General features: G+C 51.1%; 1 protein-coding gene and 1 long non-coding RNA gene across 8 annotated transcripts in view; one reads left to right on the forward strand and one right to left on the reverse strand.

Moving 5' to 3' along the window:
• LOC142582313 (uncharacterized) overlaps positions 1-16,710 on the reverse strand; it is a 40,775-nt gene extending 24,065 nt beyond the window's left edge. The window contains exon 1 of the long non-coding RNA XR_012828409.1: positions 15,919-16,710. This is a non-coding gene — a long non-coding RNA (uncharacterized LOC142582313). The remainder of the gene's footprint in view (positions 1-15,918) is intronic.
• The window catches only part of pnt (ETS transcription factor pointed), a 206,586-nt gene that overhangs the window by 166,284 nt on the left and 18,453 nt on the right, over positions 1-21,849 (forward strand). For all 7 annotated transcript variants that reach the window (XM_075691874.1, XM_075691875.1, XM_075691876.1 and 4 more), the window contains one exon: positions 3,417-3,617. In XM_075691874.1, the coding sequence (XP_075547989.1) occupies positions 3,417-3,617 (201 nt within the window). The remainder of the gene's footprint in view (positions 1-3,416; positions 3,618-21,849) is intronic.

The following is a 21,849-nucleotide window of genomic DNA, read 5'->3' on the forward strand; positions in this document are numbered from 1 at the left end:
CTTTGCTCCGCACAAGCATGCGCAGGGAAGACAATTATTCAAAAATTCACACCTGCGCGGGCGCCGTGGGCACGTGCGAAGCGATATGCGCCCTCTCGCCGAGTTCTCCTCGAGACGCGTCCTGAACCGAAAGATGCGCTGAAAGCATAGAAGCGGCCGCGTCACGTAATCGGAGATGGTTCGGCGGGATACCTACGCTGGATCCGGCAAGTTATGTGCACCAGTACACAGGCTGAAAAGCGAGAAGTTGACAAGCACGTGCCTCCAACGATGAGTGGCATAGCCTGACACGTCTCTCCAGGCCGCGCTTTCGTACGTGAACGCGCACTGTCGATTTTTATTTGTGAGAAGACCAAGATGGCGGAGTCTAAATGTAGCGCTGCGTTGTGTAGTATTAAGTGTTCTGTGTGCTGGTCGTACAAGTCTCTGACGGAATCTTCCCCTCGGCACTGCACTGAACTGCAGCAACGAACTGTATTATCGGTCTGCGTGGAAAAAGAGCAGCCCCACCATGATCGACGCGATTGTGGCTGTGGTGACGAGCGCTTATGCCGTGTGTGGTACGTCTGGCGACCCGTTTATATTCACAGAGACACACGTGCCAGTGGCGTCGCTGACAGGGATTGGCTTGGAAGGGTCGGCACGGGCGGAGGGTGTCCCTCTGTCCATTGTGCTGTGGTTGCACGCGGCCTGGCGGGGGCGAGGCCATAGGGCGAGGTGCGGGCGTTGCTCCCCCATCGCGGGCCGAAGCGTGGTTGTGCGGGGCAGGATATCCCTTGTGTGACAGGTGAATCGCAGTTGCTCTCCGAGCCGTAGTATTCTGGGGCATGTCCGGCGGATGTCACGTGTTGCGCCCTGGTTAGAGACCTCCTCATCCTTACCCCTCTTTTTTGGCAGCACTCACAAGCATCGCCATGCAAATGGCACACACCTCACATTTGAGTGGTAACGTGGGTTTCGCGTTATGAGTGCGTGCTCGGGTTGCTCGCGGTCGTCGACCGAAGGCGGCTTTGTGAGCGTGTCCTCCAAAACGCAGCTCGTGGCGGAATTTTTTTTCGACCTCCTTCGCTGTGAGGGAGCGATCGAATGCGATGGACAAAGAAAAATGCGGACGAAAACAGGCAAAGCGCAGGGCGACTGGCAAGGAAGAGGAGTTGCTTTTTTGTTTCCCGTCTTAGCACCGACCTGTTGGCGAATCGACATGCTTTCTCCTTCTTCTCATCGTTGCACGCTAGCAGTCTTGCTGCGTCCCCTGCGCACTGTTCTGGGACGACAGTCCTTAGGTGCAGCTAGTGCCCTTTTTTTAGCTCGATGATGCATGGGAAGTTCGCCTACCAGAGCGCTTGCTGTCTACAAATCAGGGTTAGCTAGTAATTATCTACAGTATGAAGAAGACGACGAGAGCTTTTGAGAATATTAAGTCTCAGTTACAGCAGTCACATGCAAGAACATTAAGAAATATTATTATGTGCCTACTCAATGTTGTCGCGGCTCACTGTTGAAAACTGCGGAGAGCTGTATTTAATGGGAGATAATTAGAACAAGGGCTAAGTTCAGGCTTCCTCTCTAGCACTTCACTCGCACGCTCGGGGTCGTCGTCTTCGTCGTCAGCATGGTTAGGTACAGATGGGAACGCGGCGGTATACAGCTACTGCACGACAAACACTTGTGCTAGACGAAAAGTATTGCAAAAGAGATGAACGTAAATTGCGAAATGCTGTTTTTCACACAGTGCAAATATTGTTTCGTCGCCGCCCCTTTTTTCTCCTTCTTTATCTTAGTGTAGACATCATCACTGCTCTATTTATTGACCTGCGAATATAGTTGGACTAAGAGACACCCTTACCACTCGTAGTAACAGTAGCGCTCGTCTTTTCTTTACTCCGTGCAAGGGAAATGGGACGAGAAAGAGGGAGTAACACAGTCTCGTTACGATTATGATGTTCTTGCACATTTCTTTCAACACAAATTGTTTTGGCCATTGGAAGTCAGTAGAGCCGCGGAGCTCCGTAACGGAAATTGCTCGTTTGCTGCCTGGAATTGAACGTTCGAGGTGCAATGGGTGCAAGTATGTTCGCCGGTGGCAGTTCCTCGATCGGTAACGTGCTTACGCCGCTCGTGTCTTGCCAACCACTTTGTGTCCTTTCTACTGCTTTTTTTTTTTTCTTGAACAGTGTTGGGTTACTTTGTGGCGCGCATTTAGGAGGTCATTTCTTCACTGCACCGAAGCACAGAACAGCACGAAGCAATAAAATTGCCTTTAGCAAGCATATATACGCGCCCGGTCACTGCGCAGACTCCTGCAGACAAGGAAAGAGTGGCAATGCGTGCGTTCGTATTAACTGCAACGTCGGTGGTCCATGGGATAAGGCACCGACAAGAAGAAGCTTCCTGGCAGCGTTGGACGTCGGGGCGTGATGTAGTTACGTAGCGAAGAACCAAGAATGCGAAAGAAGAGCAGCGAGCAGAGCCTCCAGCGCACAGGATTGAGTCAGCGTACGTCGGAAGCGTTCAGAAGAAGTATCCCGACACACAGAAGAAACATCACGCTTGTTTGAAGGACGATGGGGCCGAATATCGGAAATCGGTATAAATGGAGACGCATGGTTGGCTTCTGAGCCGAAATCCTCGTCGAGCAGTACTCGCAGTCCGACCGGTGAGTCAGTCGGTGCGGTGGAACCAGCGATCCTTCTCACGTGTTGGGGGTTCCTATCGAAACACACGTGGCCGCGATTTTCGTTCGCTTATTTTGCCGCTTTCCCTACTTTGCGGCCTCTCCATCGAACGAAGTTCTTCAGCTCCTAGATCACTTCAGCTGGTCGTGGCCATCGATGGACGAGCGAGTGAGCGTGCGTGCCTATGGTAGTCCTTAAGACCGCGCAGGCGGTGCAACGCATTCTAATGGCGCCATAACCGAAACATCAAATGTTTCTTGGGACGATGGCAATTGCAGGCCGGAGGAACAAATTCGCTTTCTTAATGATTTGAATCTCGCAAATATACTATATATGGTGTAGAGGCCAGTGAAATATCGCTCCCAGTTTAGATACGGAGTACTGTAAGCTTTGAGCTCCGACAGATTTATCAGTTTGTGGCTCATTTTTCGTCCCTCCGTAACGGTGGGAGCATCGCCTATACCATAGGTGGCGTGGGCAGAGCCTCAGGAAGGCTGTGTTTAGTGAGATCGGAAAAGTTCAGACTATCTGAACGCTTACTCGGACCCGCACAGGCTGCTGGATTGTGTTACACATGTGTCTTCTTTAGCCACATAGCTTGGAATTATTACGCCTCCGTCACATCGCCGATAACATTTTCCTTCGTAAGCTTTGTCCTCTCAATCCATGACTTGCACCTTCCAGCATTCGCCTGCGCTTGCACGGGTGTTTTCATTTGTCGCTTTCTTTCTCTCGTGCCAGACCCCCGGCAGTGGACGGAGATGGACGTGGCGCACTGGCTGGGTTGGGCGATCCGCGAGTTCAGCTTGGAAGGCGTCAACATGCCCAGCTTCGCCATGAAGGGCAAGGACATGTGCGCACTCGGCAAGGAGTCCTTCCTTACCAGGTTCCCACCGTTCATGGGCGACATCCTCTGGGAGCACTTGGACATTCTGCAAAAAGGTATTCCACCATTGCTTGTTTGTCACCAAGTCGGTCATGCCGAGCATTTGCATTAGTGCTGGCAGAGGTAATGAGATCTGCGCAGTACTATCGACATGACTCAGCTGAATAGAGAAGTTGAGAGGAATGATATAGCGTTGATTGCCGACAGCGGCGACAGGCTTCTAAAGGTGACTAAAACCGCGTAGACACTTCCCTGCGTACATGTTTCGAACAGTGATTCCAGATCCTCATTACGAATAAGAGTACGGTGACGAGTTTTGTTAGACCGTTATACTGGGGCTCTCCTCAAAGCTATGGAGCTTGGTATGTGGCCGTTGTCAACACCTTCTGCAACCATGTAAAGTATACAGCATGTCAGCGAACACTTTTACACCGGCAAACCTCTCTGCTTTTAAATAATGATGACTATCAAAATGTTTTTATTAAGGGATAGCTGGAAGTTCTATTACGCAGAACAGGAAGAGTGGGGAGGGGGTAGGGGGGTGAAGAGAGGCGTATTTAGAGCCGTCCTAGAAGCTGCGCTTCCTTGGCGAAACCCAATAACGAGTGCACCGTGGTCCTGTGAGAATCCGTTGATTCTAAAGAGCTCTTTCTCTCTGCAACTAGGCAAAAATACGAAACGGTTCGCAAGGTGACAGTGTGTTACGTTTTAGCCAATCATATGTGGCTGAACGGGAGTTGTAGATTTCGATGGAGGTATCGTTCGTATCCGATGCTGTACGAAGACTTAAAACTTCATAACCTACCGTAATTAATACGCGCTTCGGAGCTCTACAGCAAGGTTAATTAAGCGTTGAAGAATAGGCAGCTACTGCAGTCTTATAAATATCGAGGGAGAGAGAAGTTGAAGCTCCCGACAGTGTGACTTCTTTATTTCCTTTTTTTTTTGTAAATAGATTACGACGTTGTCCTCGTGCTTGGGTTTTTCTTCTGTTGAGCGTTGCTTTCTGGAAGCCTCATTTTCATTATTTTCTTCTTCCTTTCTTCGAAGGAGAGATCTGAGCTTTACGATCGGTGCACTTTTCTAGCCCTCTGTTCGTTCATATTTCAACGCCTGCAGAAAAACAAGATTGAAGAAGGGGAATGTTGGGAGAGTGCGCACCCACGTGGCACTAGAACTTTCCTAGCATATTTTCTAGGTCTGGGTAATTCTAGGACTGTTAAGGTACGAGTAGGCAGTGCAGGCAAATTGTATTGGCTCCCGAGGCAAGGGTAGCGTATTGATAGGCGCACCACCGCCGTCGCTTCGCAGGGGTGTTTCTCGATATCGCGGCGCCGCCCACCCGGAGAGTAAATACGCCTCGCCCCGGGGCGGGCGATGCCAGGTAGGGGACGGTCCGACGGAGAGCGCGCGCACATAGCCACCCTTGTGTGCATATGCAACCCTCGCCGTGATCGAGCTGAAGTATAGGAAGAAAGAAGCCGCGGCGAGACTGACTGGTGGGGCAGGTTCGAGCGCGCGCGTGCGTGCTTACGCGGCTTCGGTCCGGTCATGCGACGCGACCGAGTGCCTCGGTGACTCATACGTGGCGCCCCGCGGCGAGAGCGCGCGCTCGTATAGGGTGGGCGCCACCAGCGCTCTACGAGGAGCCTTCACTGGGCTTCGCGGCGTTCGCTCCGCTGCTGCCAAGATCTTGCTTAGCGTGCTTGGCGTCATGCTCTTGTTCCGAAGTAATGGTGTCGCATCATTCATTGTAAGGTAGTTTAAAACCTAACAACGTGCAGCGTTTCTTCACCTTATACGCGTTTAGGCGTCGCCATGTGATGTGGGCTTTCTTTTGTGCAGTCCTCCAGTGGTTGCGAACACTATGTTGAATACCGAAAAGCATTCGGGCAAATGCTCGATTACGAACTTCAACCAGTTAACGGTGTCCTTACCGAGCCACGTGATGCTCGCTTGAAGTGTCTTTTTTTACCAAACGTATGCCGTTATGCCTTAACGGAGGAGCTATCGGCATCTCGTTAGGCACTTCTAACGCTTCGAATCCCTTTGCAGTGTGAGTGCTTACATTATCAGTATACAATACATTGAGAACCGCGGTGCTACGGGCGCGCTGCTTCACGGCATAGCAAAAGTACTGGTCACGTGCGCGATTTCACGAAATACCACATCTCACTGAGAAAGAAAAAAACAACAAACAAACAAAAGAAGCACTTGTTAAGGTATTTAAACTGCTGTGCTTACGTGCGAAGTGGTTTTTTGTGTATATGTATACGTCCTTCAGTGAGGGTTGTATTGCCTGTATCGACTATGAAACAAAATGCGCTTTGTCGGAGTCTCTCATTGACCAGTGCAGACTCCGGCTACGTTCTAACTGTGCCTGGCTTATCCCCATGAGTAAAATTCGCGTGCTGTGCCATTTTCTGCCTGCAGCGATTTTAACAGAAGCGCAATGTTCCCAAAGTAACACGACGTGTCCAATGCATCTTGAAGGATGACGTCGTTTCTGGCCTCGAAAGATAAACCCTTGCGAGCAGTGGCTCTAGCCCAGCGTACGCTGACACGCGGGGACTCATGTGTGCGTGTCGCCAAAATTGACTCATGCTTGCCGTTGATAAGCGGTCTGTTTGCAGAAACTTCCGTTCGCTGGAGACGGACTGGTTCGTCAGATAAGGAGCTCCGCGTTCTTGGGGCGCTCGCTGCTGCTGAGGGTGCAGGCAGCGTGCAATTAAAGACCGCCTAAGTCGCATAACGGAGGGAATGTGTAGGCTGCTGGTAAAGCCTACGCTAGAGGCTTAGCTTTGGCATGAAATCATCAGAGCACTGGTTTCACATGGCTCGATAAGTAAGGAATATTAATGCGAATAACATTCTTGGCATTGTTAGACCAGTTTTCTTTCCGGCTATCTAGCTATGCCAACAAAAGTCTGGGCCGATCCCGAAAATATTGCAGTCTAAAATGTGTGCGCTTACTACGCAAAGCACGGAGAAAAAAAAAAAAGAAGGAGAAGACCAGTGAATTTGAGAGATGTACAAAGGAACAACGGCTCTACCAGCCTTTCCTCACACGGACTAGCGACAATTTAACGTGAAAGGCACGATATGTTCAAATTAAATTGAGATGCCTAACATTCCGAAGCTCCATGGGAAGTGCGCGATTAGTGACGCCGGGGGTTCCAGGTGGATATTTTACCACCTGTGGCTCTTTATAGCCTGCACCCAAATCTAACTACACCGGAGCTTTCGCAATCCACCCTACATCGGAATGCGGCTGCCGCGGCCGGGAGTCGAACCTGCGACGTCGAACCTCAGGCGTGCAACTGTAACCCCCTGAGCCATCGCGGCGGGTATGCGCGAGACGTGTGTCAGGTGTGCTTAGGCGAGCAGATGCGCACGTGCCACTCACGACCTGCTATTAGGCGAGGGGAGCGCTATTAATAATAATATTTGGGGTTTTACGTGCCAAAACCACTTTCTGATTATGAGGCACGCCGTAGTGGAGGACTCCGGAAATTTTGACCACCTGGGGTTCTTTAACGTGCACCTAAATCTAAGCACACGGGTGTTTTCGCATTTCGCCCCCATCGAAATGCGGCCGCCGTGACCTGGATTCGATCCCGCGACCTCGTGCTCAGCAGCCCAACACCATAGCCACTGAGCAACCACGGCGGGTGAGGGGAGCGCTATTGTGTGACCGGCAAGAGCAGTTCTCTTGCGCAATCACTGTGTATATACAGGGAGCACCAAAACTATTGTCACTTCTGAAAATTGAGCTCCACGTAATAAGTAAATAGCTCCTCGCGCGTTTGCCGGCGCCGAAATGAAGCAATGGCACGTGTCCAAAGAGTCTCGAGTTTTCTCGTCCGTCGCCCAACCGACGTGTGTGGCCCTTTGTTCCGGCGACGTTCCTAGGGGCTTGCATGCAAGAGAGAAGGAAAGTATCTGGTTCCGCAGACAAGAAGATTGTACTGCGTACACGGTGGTGGGATAATGAGGCGCCGCGCACCCTTGCGAAAGCTTGTCCATCGCAGCCTGCTGACACTTCGCTTCTTGGGGAGCGACGTTCTGTTTCTTGCGCTTATTTTGGTCTACGTGTGCGAATTATGGATGTGCACGTTGTCTGTATTAAGTGACACTTTGACGGGGCCGTGTTCAAGGCAGACTTGAAAGCGGAACGTCTTGCCCTTGGGACAACAAAGGCATGCTATATATAAGTTGAGAATTAGAAATAAAGCGGGTAAAACAGATATACTTGCGTAGCAATAGGAGTTTCTGCTGCATTTAATTAAGCAAGGTGCACTGAAAACTCCTGAATATGTCCATATATTAATTACCTAATTGTCGTTTACACGGGTTCCTTTATTTAAAAGAAAGGCATAATATGTGCTCGTGCTTTTGTTGCCGTTGGTTGCTGCTTATATTTATGCTCACGTTCGGGCGCCATTTCTTTCCGGTAACACAAGCAATCAGTGAAGCTTGCCAAGCCTCCGCTACGCTCAGGCCAGATGCCGTCTGCTCAGCAGCACTCCGGTCAGCTACCCCAAGGACGCCCGGTGCGGAATAGGGGAGGAAAGCGCAAGAAGATTGCGCGGCGCCGCCGAACGAACAGCACGTTTTACCAGGGTTGTGCTGAAACTGATTTTTAAGAAGAAAACCGAGCCGCCGCCGCCACCGCTATTGAAGGCTCTTGCGAGGCGGCGGCGAGCCACCCAGCCAGGCGAGTGAAGTGGACGAAACAAAGCCTCAAATGGGCAACCTTGACGCCTCCGACACTTGTCGTCGAGGTCCGCGCACCGAGACTGCCCAAAACTGAAGCGTGTATACGTTGCCGCCTGGCGCCGTCGCTCGCTGAGCAGAGCCCATTGTTGCAGCTCAAGAACACCCGCGCGATCGGCGGTGCTCAAAGGGGTGCCGCGCTTCTGGCCGACGCGCCGCCATTCGTACGGACGACCGCCGAATGAGAATTGATGACTCCTCCCGCGGGAGTGCTGCCATATCGCGGCCGACGACGCGGCGGAGACAAGGAGCCGAGATGTTGTTACACGTCGTCGCCTGCCAGCGGGAACTGCGTCTACATCTCCCTTAGATACCAGAGGGGACCGGCTGGAATCAGTCAGCGTGTTAGCGCTTTCTTTCTTTTTTTTTTTTTCGTTATGGCCGCTAGGAGGCAGAAGCGGGCGCGTCACACACACAAACACGCACGCACACGCTCACTACGCGCGGGCCTCGTCGATCCACGTTAAAACGTCAGAATTCCAAGATGGTGCTTTTATGAAGTTTTGAATACTCCAATATGGATATAAGAAATAAGGTACCTCTCTCAGCTGTCCCCTCTCTCTTGGCTGGACCAAGCGGGCTCCATCAACGAAAAAATAAAAAAGAAGGAAATCACAAAGAAAGTTTCGTAGCTACAAAATCATCGTTGCTAAAGGAAAAGTATTGACTACGTGTGCAAGATAAGCGAACTACTCAACATGGCAGAAGCGCGGAAACAGGAGCCGGTGGAAATATAGACGAAACAAAGTGATGCAGATACGAAGCATAGACTGAGGAATAATGGCGAGTTGATACTCTAGTCGAACTTAACACGTGGAGTTAACCAAGGCATATAATGCATCGCACACAAAATCCGCAAATTTCGTTTGTGGTGTCAGAGATTGGAAGCAAATCGGTGATGGTAAGATGCTGTGCTGGCGCCCAGCATAAAAAGCTCTGCGTAAGTTCCTTTTCCTGATGATGTAATGATGAGCCTGACTACGCAAGACGGTTCTTCAAGGAGGAACCGCGGATGTGTAAGATGGAATGGCGGTGTCAGCCAGAAGAAAGCGGTGAGCAGCAATGGGCGGAAGCCGAGGGACTGCCCCACTAAACAGTGCGCTCTTGCGAAGCACTGCTCCGCCGTGATCGTGAACCTGACACACATTGTAGCGGGCGCCCGCGGCGTTTCGGGGCCGAGCGGTCGCGTGACACAGAGAACTTGAACTTTGCTGAGAGAGCGCGGGGAGGGGTGCGCGATTGGGTGTCCTGAGACCGCGCACCGATCCAAGGACTGCGCGGCAGCGGCGGCGCTCGTTAGAAAACGGCGACCCTGAGCCGCCACACGCAGCGGACAGGGAGCGCGAGTATAATGCTTCTCTTTTTTGCGCGTATCATTAGGCGCAAATGCTGTTTTCTCTCGGAAGGAACAGAGAGAGAGAGAGTGCAGCACCTTACGTAACGCTCCAGGCGCGCTGTCTTGCCTGGCGTCCCCCCCCCCCCCCCCCTTCCCAGAGGCCTTCGGCGATATCGCCTGGCAGCACGCGTGAATTGTTGCCGCACTTAAACGTTTTTTAATATGCCTCCCTTCCATGCACCTGGCAGGGAATAAGCGTGTGGAAACCCCGGAACGGCCGAAGATCACTGCGAGTTGTTTGTTTACCTCTACATGCAGAATGCCGGGAGTATTTTTCTACCTTCTTGTAGTTTCTTACCATTTACACACTTCTTTGTCCCCATGGATACTCTAAAATAGCCCCTTTATTAAAAGAAAAGTGACGAAAGAAAAAAAAAAAGAACATCCACGTCATCATCTTTCTGTCGCATCAAATACTTCGAATCGTCGTGTTCTCAGGAGTGCTGATATACAAGTGGCGGACAGCCGGGCTGCGCCAGGTTGACGTCGCATGTGTGTTGACTATGATGGTACTTCAATAAACTGCAGTCATGGAAACGCTACTTCGTTAACCGTGCTTGTCCTGTATCGTGAATGTTTCCTGAAGGTACCTTCGTCTTTCGGCTCCATAGCGCGAGATCTTGGCCGAAAGTCCGCTTGAGAGTTGGAGCATCAAGGCCGCCATCACCGGGCAATATTCGATATCGCGTAGATATTTCTCATTAGGCAACAAAGCAGGTTTAATGGAGGAACAGTCGCCCGGCCGAACGTAAACTTCCAGTTCACTTACTACGCGGGCTTCAGTAGCAAGGATATCCGTGCGTGAGCAACCGCTGTCGCGTTAATGGCCCCGTTATACAAGACCTCCTTCCCGTCACTCCGCCCGGGAAACGGAGGGTAATCGACCTTGGCCATATCCCTGACATTCTTTCTCCAATTTTTTCAGCCGCGCGTTGCGCTCCGAAAAAAGCAACACGCTTTACGCTTTCCCTTTCTTGCTTGGGGTCTTGGGCGCCAAGCCCACTGCCGGTTTCAAGGCCGGGCGGGGGAGGCGACGCTGTTCCGCACTGCTGTCTTTCGGCCACCGATCGCCGCTGCCCAAGGTGTTTTCAGCGCTCGCCTTGCACGCTGCCAAGGCAGCGAACGCCTGCCGCCGCACGTGCTGGGCGGCCGCAGCCGCGGATCACCGTGATTTGCGCCGCGTAGCCGAAGCGGGCTGCTTTCTTTTTTAGGTCGCCCCTCCGCCCCCGCCGTCTCTGAGCCTCTCCGCTCCACGCCACTCTCGCTCTCCGATTTCCGAGTCTCCCGTTGGATGTCCTTGATGCACTGACTGCGTTAGGCAGCGGTGGTTTAAATAAAGGCACTCGTTTGGCCGAGCCACATCTCTCCGAGCGCTATGCCAAGTGCTTGGCAACGTGTCTTCACTGTCGGGCAGACAAGGAGGACCCTCCTCACTCTTTACGTGTGATGCACACGAACTCGCCTGTAGCGTTCAAAGGCGCGCGCGCCATTTCGTTGTCGCGTCACGTTTTCAAGCCCTGTCTCTCTCTCCTCGATTTTCTCTTGGAAAGAGTCCGCTTGCCTCGGCGCAGCTGGCCCTGAGCCCGCATAGCGCGTGGCGTTTTCGTGATTCTCGTTACGAAGCGCCTAATTGGAAGGACCTTCCGTAGCACAAGCGATGCGCAATCTCTCTCTCGCAGCTCTTTTGGAGCTATCGCTCTGCTCGCCTATATCGTTCCCCGTTGCGCGAGACAGGTGACAAAATGACCACATGGCAATCGATTGCCCTATAGAACAGCTCACCTGTTGGCAAGGCTTAGCTTTTACGAAATGAGCATTTCGAGGGTGCGGCCACGGTCGAAAAAGCTACGTACTTATGCGTACTATATTAGTTGACTACCCGCCTACCACTTACCGCCTGAGGACGGTCGAAATTGAGTACTGAAATTTGATACCTGAGACATGATTTGCTTTTTTTTTCTCGATCCATTCGTATCGCTCTTCATCATTGGCTCGCATGCCGCCACTGAGCGTGACGGATAAGGACAAAAAGAATCAAATGTGTAGAAACGCATTCTTACAAAATACGAACCTCGTGCTGCGCCTGTCCATCGCCAGTGATCAAATATCTTATGTAGTCGGTTTATATTGCTTGCCAGTGGAGTGTAGGGGCCGAGACCGTGCATGCTACTTTCCTGAGTTCTTAATATATAAGTGAAATACATCGCGACGAGGTTATAGAGCACTCCGCGTTTTTCCCCCCTTTCCTCAGCACTGCCTAGCCTAACGACGAAGCATCAACATTGTATGTGCGAGGGCACGTTTATACGCGTCAGGGAGGCTAAACAAGAGGACATGCGGGACACGGGGCCTTTCGTTAACAAAGTGGTCCGGATGCCGGCGCACCCAACCCCCTCCTCCTCGCCACTCATTGGGGCCGAGGCTGCGCGCAGAACATTAGCATCTCTGCCCGCATCTGTATAAAGGTACAAACACACACGAAGAAAAAAAAGAACTTTAGCGAGGAAAATATAGAACGATTGTAGTAAGCGCCCGCAATATTATATATATATATATATATATATATATATATATATATATATATATATATATATGATAGCAGCCTGGAATCGCGCGAGTACCTGCGGGGGGCGGCGTAAAGCGTGAAAGGCGGCAGCACGGAGAGATATGGACACCAACTATAAGCGTCCCAACGCACAGACAAAGGAGGCATCAGAGCTCGCTACGGACGACCCATGACTGCGGTGGCGCCGACCGCACATCCGCGCCTGCCGCAGAGAGAATATATACACGGTCACGCTCAAGTTGGCAGTGTAGCGGCGGACACGCGCATGCGTGGTGCGACCCGGCGTCGGCGAACGCCCCTTAGGTGCGGTACCGTCACCGAAGCAGAGAGTCGACGTGCATGCGCCGAGCCGAAAAGCGGGGCATCCTGTATTTTGTCAGATCGAGGAATGCCATTGTGTGCGCGCGCGAGGGAGTCCTGGCAGCGGCAGGCCATGGGTGCGCGTTCGCCCCGGCCTCTGCCATGCAGCTCGTTGTCTTTCACCCTCGCCGTTTCCTTCCTCCTCTCCCTGTCTGTTCGGTCTCGGTTAGCTGCCACTACCTGTGTGACAAAACCCGACCAAGCCAGCAGAGTGCTCGTGCGTAAGTGTCCCTTGAAAACTGCGCGTTTGGTTAAATAGGGGCAAGCTGGTCCAGTCAAGTTCAGGTGGTGACATATTCATTAACGTCTTATCTATGTGTGAAGCTTAAGACTTGGTCTAAAAAGGATCGTGCAACGGTGATTCCAAAATTTAAAGCCTGTCCTACTCTTCTACGCAAGAAAACTCCCGAACTCTGTTAACGTGACAAATTTGGCTTACCTAAGACTAACACCGTATTTAGCAGAATCGCTTTGGTCTAAGGGCTGCCTCACGGTTAAAGTTTGGCTCGTATCGTCCAAGCCTTACGGCGTGTGGTTGTTTCAGCTTTACTACACCGCGTTGAGTAGTGTACGCTTGCTTAAGGAACAGGTTAAGGCTAAGGTATGAAGAATAGTTGAGCGCACAGGAAAACTAGTATCCTTGCAATCGCACACTTCCGAAGTATCTTGTACGGGGGCGACATGGAAGCCACTCCTTCCGAGCGCTGCCGCCTTTGTGAAGTCTTTCTGCCTTGCCCGCGCGTCTTGAAAGGAAACAAACTCAAGTTGCGAAAGCCGCCCAGGTTCGCATATTCCGCACGTTTGCCATTGCCCTCCGCATAAGAGGCTTGCATTTTATGAGCGCTTGTGCAAATTTTCAGAACACGGAGGACTGGAAAAAGTTCAATGTTTTTGTCTGCGACACGTGAGCGAATACGTGTACGGTTCGTGCTGCCCGCAAAAGTCAGGGAGCAGCGTTTGACTAGAGTATTTTGATCCTTTGATAAAAGTATTAAAAGACTCTGGCTTGACTCCGCATGCTCGGCTGTGGGGCGGTTCCAACGTTTTTTCGGCTTCCATACTTTGAATGATCTGAAGAACTCTACACGCTGATCTATCATTTTTTTCCTCGTCGCGACCGTCCTTTAGGTTTCGGTAACGCACGTTTCCGTACTCAACAAACCGAAGCAGACTCGCATATCTTCCCAACTTGCGAAATCTCGCGCAGGCAGTACAGGCATGATATTCGTTAGCTCGTTTGTTTCGCTCGGGCAGCATTGGCCAACGCTTGCTGCAACTTACTCTTTCTTGGGACGTCCGAGGTCTGATGCGGCTTATTTATTTTCGTGTCCTCTATTTTTTCATTTCCTTTTTCGCCGCATCAGCTGAGCGCGATCAAGGTTGAGGCCATTAACCATTGTTCCTTTCGCTATATATGGGAGGTCGCCCTTAAAGACGTCATTGCCGCCGCTACACTCCTATAATGCCGGCGGTTGTTTTCATCGGCTCGAATCCCACCGCACCACGGCGTCGTCCCTGAGGAAGAGGAGCCCTTCTTTTCTCACTTGCGCCACAGTATAGACGGCAGCGCAGAATAGCGCGCGCCGTGATTGACCGTGAAGCGAGGGCGCACCTGCACGAAGGGCACCCCCGAGGCGCAGCTGCTGCTGCTGCTGATGTCCACTCCTCGGACGATCATTCCCAAATGCGTCTCTTTTTCTCGCCCCGAGCCCCCACAGATTGTCCGTCCTTGCGAAAAACCCGCTGCTTTGCGGCTTTCTTTAGCTCGCCCGTGTCCGACGATATGGCACCAGCGGGGCGACTAACGATCTCGCCTTGCGACGAAGACCTTGTGGGCGGGCGTCGTGAGGCACAGGTGTATTGCCGCTTTTCGCACCTATCGCTGGCGTGTGTCGATTGTTTCTCTAATTGCCTGCCACGTGGGGTCTTAGACTTTCTTTTCCTTTGTTGCGGACTTGCACGTGCCTTCCATAGAGGTTCTATTGATTCGTTTGTCGTTTAGCATGTAGCGTTATGACGACGCGCTGTTCGGATGCTGCACCTATAGCTCTGCTAGCAGCCGGCATTTTTCGAGCGGCATAGAAACCGTCCTTTTCGCGTAAGCATCTATATACCGGACTGCAATGGAAGCCTAAAAATCCAACCTTCATCGTTTGCTCGTTTGGTGAAAAGTTCCACAGTGCGTGCCGCAAATAACGCTGTGATAATAATAATAATAATTATTATTATTTGTTTTGAACACATATACACATATACATAAACTGAAGAAACAAAGAAAGATGCGGGGTGGGGAGGGAGCATCTGCTTCTTCGTTTGTGCCGTTTTGTTGCAATCTCATGAGGTTCGGGTGAAATGCTCAAAATGCTGAGGTTATTTAACTCGCATAGCCCAGATGCGTTGACTGCCCAGTCAGCGTTGTGAACAAGGGGGTTGTCATCTCCCATTGTTGGTTTTCAGAGCAGTTTCTCACGTAGTACATAATTTTCTTGCAGTCTTAGGTGCTGGATGCCACACATTTCGCACATCTAATTCATGAGTGAATAAGATCAGGCATCATTATAACCTTGGAAGTCCACGAAAAAAAAATATCTTATTCCTCAGCTAAATTGGGTCCCAATCTTGCCGAGTCCTCCTCATCGTAATTTTTCCGTAGACGACATGAATAAAGTTTATCATACCATACCATACAAAGAACAGTTTGCTACATAATATCGTATATTATACAGATTGACGTTTTTTTGTTCAATTCAACCTGCTCTAACAGTTAAGCTCGCTGTAAACAAATGACATGTTAGGGTGCCTTTAACAACCTATGACTAACGCCTCGGGCAACGGGCGTTATAACATGAAATAAAGCTGCCTGTTGCACTATGTTTAAGCGGCGTTGATTAAGTCCGTCGAAGCTGAACACGGTTTCGAGATACTTGGCGACTGGTGACAGCGAGAGAGAACGACACGCACAAGACAAAAGGCCAGTCCGTGCGGCGTGGATGAAAAAGAAGTTTGCGACATCGAGAAATAATCATGCAAGGGGGAGAAAAAGAAATAATAAGGGGGCAGAAATAAGCCGACCCAGGCCGTGTGTGGGTGCGCGAAACAACAAGAGGAGAACGGTAGCAGAAAAAGAGAAGCAAGCAAAAAAGTAGCGCGGCACACGAACGCGCCGAAACAAGGCAGCCATCCGAGCGTGGCACCCCTCCGCCCGTCCCCGCTGAGCCAATGAGCAGCGGACCGGGCCGTTCCCGCCGTGGGACCTTACCTGAATCCGCCATTCACGTCGACGGCTCCCGCACGCGTCCTTCCAGCCTTCAGCCGCCGCTACGCGCGTCGTCAACGCGACGGGTTCCGCGCGCTGTCCGACGGAGCCGTCTGATGCGCCGCCGAGGGCGTGACAACGCGCTGCACGCAAGCCCCGAAAATCTCGAGCAGCAGTAATCCAGAACCGAGGCTTGTGGCTGCGGCGCCATACTTTTCTTTTGGCTGCTCAAGTGGTCACAATGGTAAACTTAGGGACGTCTGGCTCGGCGGAACCTTTGCCCTACAGTTGTTGGTCACGAAGCTGAGTGACTTAGAAATCCATTCCGAAGGCCAAGCAGCAGACTGGTGGGCTGTTCACCTCGCTCCGGTCGTCTTCGGGGCAACCCCAAAAGCGATTGCCACTTGCACGACAGTCACAAAGCAACTTCACGTATCCGCACTGGAGGTCTCTTCAGCGAGAAGTCACTGCTGAGCAATAGACAGCTCTGCGCTGAGGATCTGTCCCGGCGTCCACGTCTTCCGCGAGGCGAGAGCACCCTGGCTGCGTCCCCGGCGTGTTGTTGGGCCTTCCGAAGACGACGGCCGGTCATAGTCCGCTGACAAGCTGGGTGATTCGGCGCTGCTTCGCTCGCTGCTTCTTCAGAGCCCGGCACCACCGCCGGCGGCTGCGTGTAACCGGGCTGCGGTCGACTGTGCTTCTGGCGTCCTTCCCGGGCGCATCCTGGCTCCGACGCATCCGACGACCCCGGGTGCCATAATAGCGACGTTCTGCCAACTTCCGACCGGTAGCAGCCCCAAGCTCTTCCTCTCGGGCGCCAGACTGCGTAAGTCGCCATCCGCCCCCGGGCGTCCGCATCCTCCCGCCGCGGCGCGCATCCCACATAGGCGTCAGAAAGAGAACAGAAAGAGACGGGGCGGCTTTCCGTTTTCCTGTGCTCGCTGGCGGACGTTTTTAATCGGTTCCGACGACTCCTGGCCCTTTGTTCGATGCGCAGAGGGGGTCTTCCGCTGCGGCTTGGGTGTTCTGTCTCTGCGTACTATACACGCGAACCCACGTACACTTCCGGAGTCCGAGTGCAGCCATCGTACATTGCCGGCTTCAAAGCTTCTAAGCTTACGCGGCTGGCACAGTTACGAGCCAGTCCTGACACAACGATATCCCGTTGAGTGCTTTCCATAGCACGTATGATCGCAACCAGCAGTTTCTCTCGGAAACTTGACAGTGTTCTTCGTTCTCTGCTTTCCTTATGCGGATGGTTATCCCACCTACAGCATCGTGAAGTAGACCAGCTCCAAAGCAGAGGTTAATCTCGTTTGCTGCAGTTCCAGATAGATAAATACCCGACAAAGAAACGATAAAAGTTAATTTATTGAAAGCCCATGGCGCTGTTGTACGAGCGACGCGCTCTTTTAACGCTGCCACTTCTGCTTGCTTCTTATTGAGAGGTAGTGCTAGAGATCAGAACAGTGTTCTGACACGCGCAATATATGCCTTCCTATATCTTATCTGTCACATTTTTGTACTTCAATTACCTTATCAGTCATTCTGTTTGTTTTGTTTGACTAAAAGCACTGCGCTGACTCCGTAGCTGCCATCGTGGGCGCAGTATTTCATCTTTGCGGGGTAGCAGCGCGTCGTCGGTCGGTCGCGAACGCGGTTGCCAGGTGACCTGACAGTCCGGAAATGGGCCAAAAATGCCGCGCCGTAAACAGCCGCGACTGCGTCCATGTTCCCCATGATAGGTTGCGGCACGACAGGCAGTGAGTGTAAACGCCTCTGTCTATGTTCGCGAGCAGTCTCTCTACCCGAATGCTCAGCTGCGCATTTGTGCTCTACAGTAGAGGGGAAAATCAACGCGCCTTCGACGGTTGGCTGTTCATTGACCGCCGGGGACCGAGGTATGCGTACCATTGATTATTATTTTTTGTTCACATCTGAATCCCTTATCTTAGTGTTGTATTTTCGGCCTTGGTTATAAAGCGAATATATTGCATTTCGGGGTGATTACAATGGTTCTGGTAAACAGTTTTAAGGAGCGATACTGACACTGCGGATTCACGTCTCTGCAACCACAGTGACCTTTTCCCCCTTCAATAAGGCGACATGTTCGATTATACTTTTTCCAAAAATGAAACAGCATGGTCCGCGAGAAATTGTCTATGACGTATGCGGCTCAGTGTTGACGCGAGTTTGAGACGCGCATTGTACACGATAAACGACTGGTAAAAAAGAAAGAAAAGGAAAGTCGATTTTGCACTGTCTTTTGGTTTATACATGCTAGAGCAGTCGTTCAATCGGAAAACACGTGACATGGCGGCATATTTTTTTCCAATATACATATGGCGGTACAGCTACGGTTTTTCTTTATTTTGTTGCAATGTTCTTTCGCTCAAGGCAGGCTCATAAGTAAAAACCTTCCGAGCCTGTGCCATATCGCGCTTATCGAAAGCAGACGAGATAGGTGGCATAAATATCTTGCTGGGACGCTTACACGTATGCTGTCGGCGGCTGTCCACGCGCGACAGTCTGTATTATATCGACGTCCAGAGCGGGCCGTTCAACTTGAGCCTTTAACCTAGCAATGAGAGAGGTGTACAGAGCGTTGTTCACTGGCGTCATGCAGATCTCTCTGCTCTTGCCTCGGCACGTGCAGACGTGCGGCGCCTCAGAGTCGGAAGACCTTCGAGTTTTTTTTTTTACTCGTCCTGGCCGACGAGAAAGTAGCACGTGCTCCCTAATTATTACCTCTTGCGGGGCTTGCTCTAAAACGACCATTTTTTCCGCGAAACCTTCACGAGGACTGCGCACTTCAGGTTGCATCCGAATGTCGACAGCGGGGATTCCCATCACTGACCCGCGCCAGAAAAAAAAAAAAAAAAAGTCTTTTCCCCGCGCCAGATTCATGACTGTGAAAAGGAAGAGAGAGAGAGAGAGTAGCCGAGGAAGGAAAAAAAGAAAAGCGAGAGCCGAGTCTTGGGACTCTTGGTGCTCACTGCACGAGACCGAGCTGTGTGCACTCAACGCCTTCGCCGATAAGATTGGACACCTGCGCGCGTGCACACATTGTCGGAGCTTAATTGTACACGCGCAAGGAAGGATTTACATCGGTGTTGTGTGCTTCGTGTAGCGGCGAATAACTATGTCATTCTCCGTCTCGCTCAACCACCTTTGAGAGTGTGGCGGCGCTGGGCATTCTTGCGCGGGGGAAACCTTTGGCCGAGTCACCGTCGCGCTGCACGTTTAATGGGAAACGTCCGTCGCTGCGAATGCTGTCGCATCGGTTCTGATAGAATTATACTGCTGCCAGGTCATTGCGGATCTAATTATCATAGAGTGAAAAAAAGAAAGCGATGCTGAAACATGCCAGTTGAACGGGGACGATACAGGATGCGCTTAGAGTAGTTCGTGGTATTTCGAAGACTTTCTACACTGGAAGTTACCATCGAAGTATAGTTAGCCAACACTAACTAGACACCCACGCACTTCGGTAGCGGACGCTGCGACACTGTGGGCATTCTTTTTTCGGGAAGCAGCCTGGAGAAAGCGCCCATCGAGTGCTTGGAGCAGCGCTTAGTGGTCATTGTTTTAACGGTGGAAGAGAGGTCGCAATGAAAGCGGTCCGAAGACGTCGTTTCGAAACACATACTGGCATACTATAGGGTAGGAAGTCCATGCTGTCGGACGGATTTAGGGCAGCTGCTGTCATTTGAGTTAGTCATGTTTCGCACCGACGTCGCAGCGACGACTTTCGATATCTGTGAGTATAGCCCTGTTGTTCAAGAATGTTCTCAATTAGACGATTGCTAACTGCGGGAGTTGGTACTTAATTCACTATAGGAAAGAAGAAGTAACGAGGGAGGATATGCTTGGGCGAGAAAAGAAAAAGAAAAAGAAAGCTCCTTCTAAATGACCAAATGTGTAACTCATGAACTTTTGTTTCGTTTTCCTGCCTGGTATTGGCTTCCTACTGGCTCTTAGTACTAAGTTTGCACCTGCTCCCCCTCCTTTTTTTTTCTGCTGTAGCTGTGTCTTGGCTGTTTTCTTTTCCTTCTTTCCCCTTCTTTTTTGTGGCTGCGGAGAAGGCCGTAGCGGAGGTGCGGTCCTGATCGACATTGAGAACACCGTTGCCAATTGTGAGCATAGGACGAAAACACTTCAATGTCTCTGTCATTTACGTCATGCGTAAACCGACTTTTGTGATCACTGCTGCATTCCCACGATGCGCGTCCCTTTCACATCGTGGGAGTCTGATCACACGCATGCTGTGGAACGCTGCCTCGCGCAACGCTACAGCGGGGGGGGGGGGGGGGGGGGGGACGGCGAACGCTTGGCTGCTTCCGCGGTCCGTTGGTGTCAGCACCTGCCCCCCTTACCACGGATCCAGTGACCTGCACGCATGCGTGCCGATCAGCTGCCTTCTTCACGGTGTTGCGTGCTGCAAGCGCTGGACGGCTCCATAAACGCCTTGGAAGACCCGCCGGCTACATGTACACCCAGTCGCAAGAAAAAAAGAAGTATAGGCCGACCGGCCATGACTGGCTGACTTTTACTTTCTTGCACTACGCTGTATGCAGTGGGCGGGCACAGAAGGTGCATCTGTAACTTGCAGCGTTTATTCTCTCTTGACTGCTAGACATTTTCATAGTGCAAAAGAAAGACTTCGATATCTTTCCGTTATTTCGATAGCACATTGCGGAGAAAATTAGCTGCTTTCTAATCTCCTCCGTTCTTGAGATTCTCGAATCTCTATGGGGAAAGTGATCACCTGTGCTTGGAACGAAATCTCGATATGCAGTACTGGGTGTAAGAACGCCTTAGTAGGGTTTTCGATCTCCCGCATCGTGCGACGGGATCCAGGCGGCGTCGAGCTGCCGCTCATGTCATTTATCTTGGCGGGTTTGTATAAGATATCCATATCACTGTTGTAAAGTTGTTGTATTTAATATATAGACGATGTCACAAGGGATTATACAGCAATATATTGTCAAGGCGCAGTGGCGCAGTGTTCATGACCTGCTCGACGCGTTGACCTGTGCGCTATTATTCGCTTGCGAGTGAATATTGTATTCTCGTCACACGAAAATCGGTACTGTATGAGAACCTACGGGTTTGCAGAACTCGCTGACTTAAAAAGTCACTAATATTTTTTATCATTTTACGTACCTCTCTTTTGACTCTAGGCCAGCAGAGATTATATAACCTTCGATGACGCGTCAGTGCTTTCGAATTTGTACTTAACGCGCTCTGTTGTGTGCGACGCGACGGTTCAACTAGTATATGACACAGCACGAAGCTACGAATACTTACCTATATTAACCGCTTTTAGAATCAACGACCCTTTCTATATTTCACATTTGCTGCGCATGCAACTGCATCCTGTTACGCCGGAAATATGGGCACTGTGCACTACGGGTCATCGCCGAACGCTGACAGAAAAAGGAACAAAATAGCATGGGTAGGTGAAGCGTCCTGTTATTTATCGGAATCAAAAACCTGTGCGTTGTCGGCACATGTCCTTTGAGGCATCAACGTGTGCAGTTCATTGAATGACTTTTCTAACGCTGATGTGGACCAGGTGCTAGCTGGATATAAACACGCTGAATCATTGTGCTGTAGCCATCTCCAGCATACGTCCCAACATCCAAAGGAAATAACGTCACAAGTAGGCGGAGGCATGCTGGGTGGAGATTACGCGAGTGAAAAAGAAATGAAAATATCATTTTGAAAGTTTCGGTGTAAACATTGAATAGACTCATTTTCACGTGAACAGGCCTCGCGGAATCGCTGAAACTTGTGACGTCAAAGTACTCTCCATAGCATTTTGTCAGACGTCCGAAACTGAAGGGCGATCTAAGGAAGCTGTTGCGCAATGGCGGACTCTGGTAGTAATTGAATAAAAAGTGACACTATTCTGAAAAAAAAAACGCAATG

The sequence above is a fragment of the Dermacentor variabilis genome, chromosome 5 (genome assembly GCF_050947875.1).
Source record: "Dermacentor variabilis isolate Ectoservices chromosome 5, ASM5094787v1, whole genome shotgun sequence".
Lineage (NCBI taxonomy): Eukaryota > Metazoa > Arthropoda > Arachnida > Ixodida > Ixodidae > Dermacentor > Dermacentor variabilis.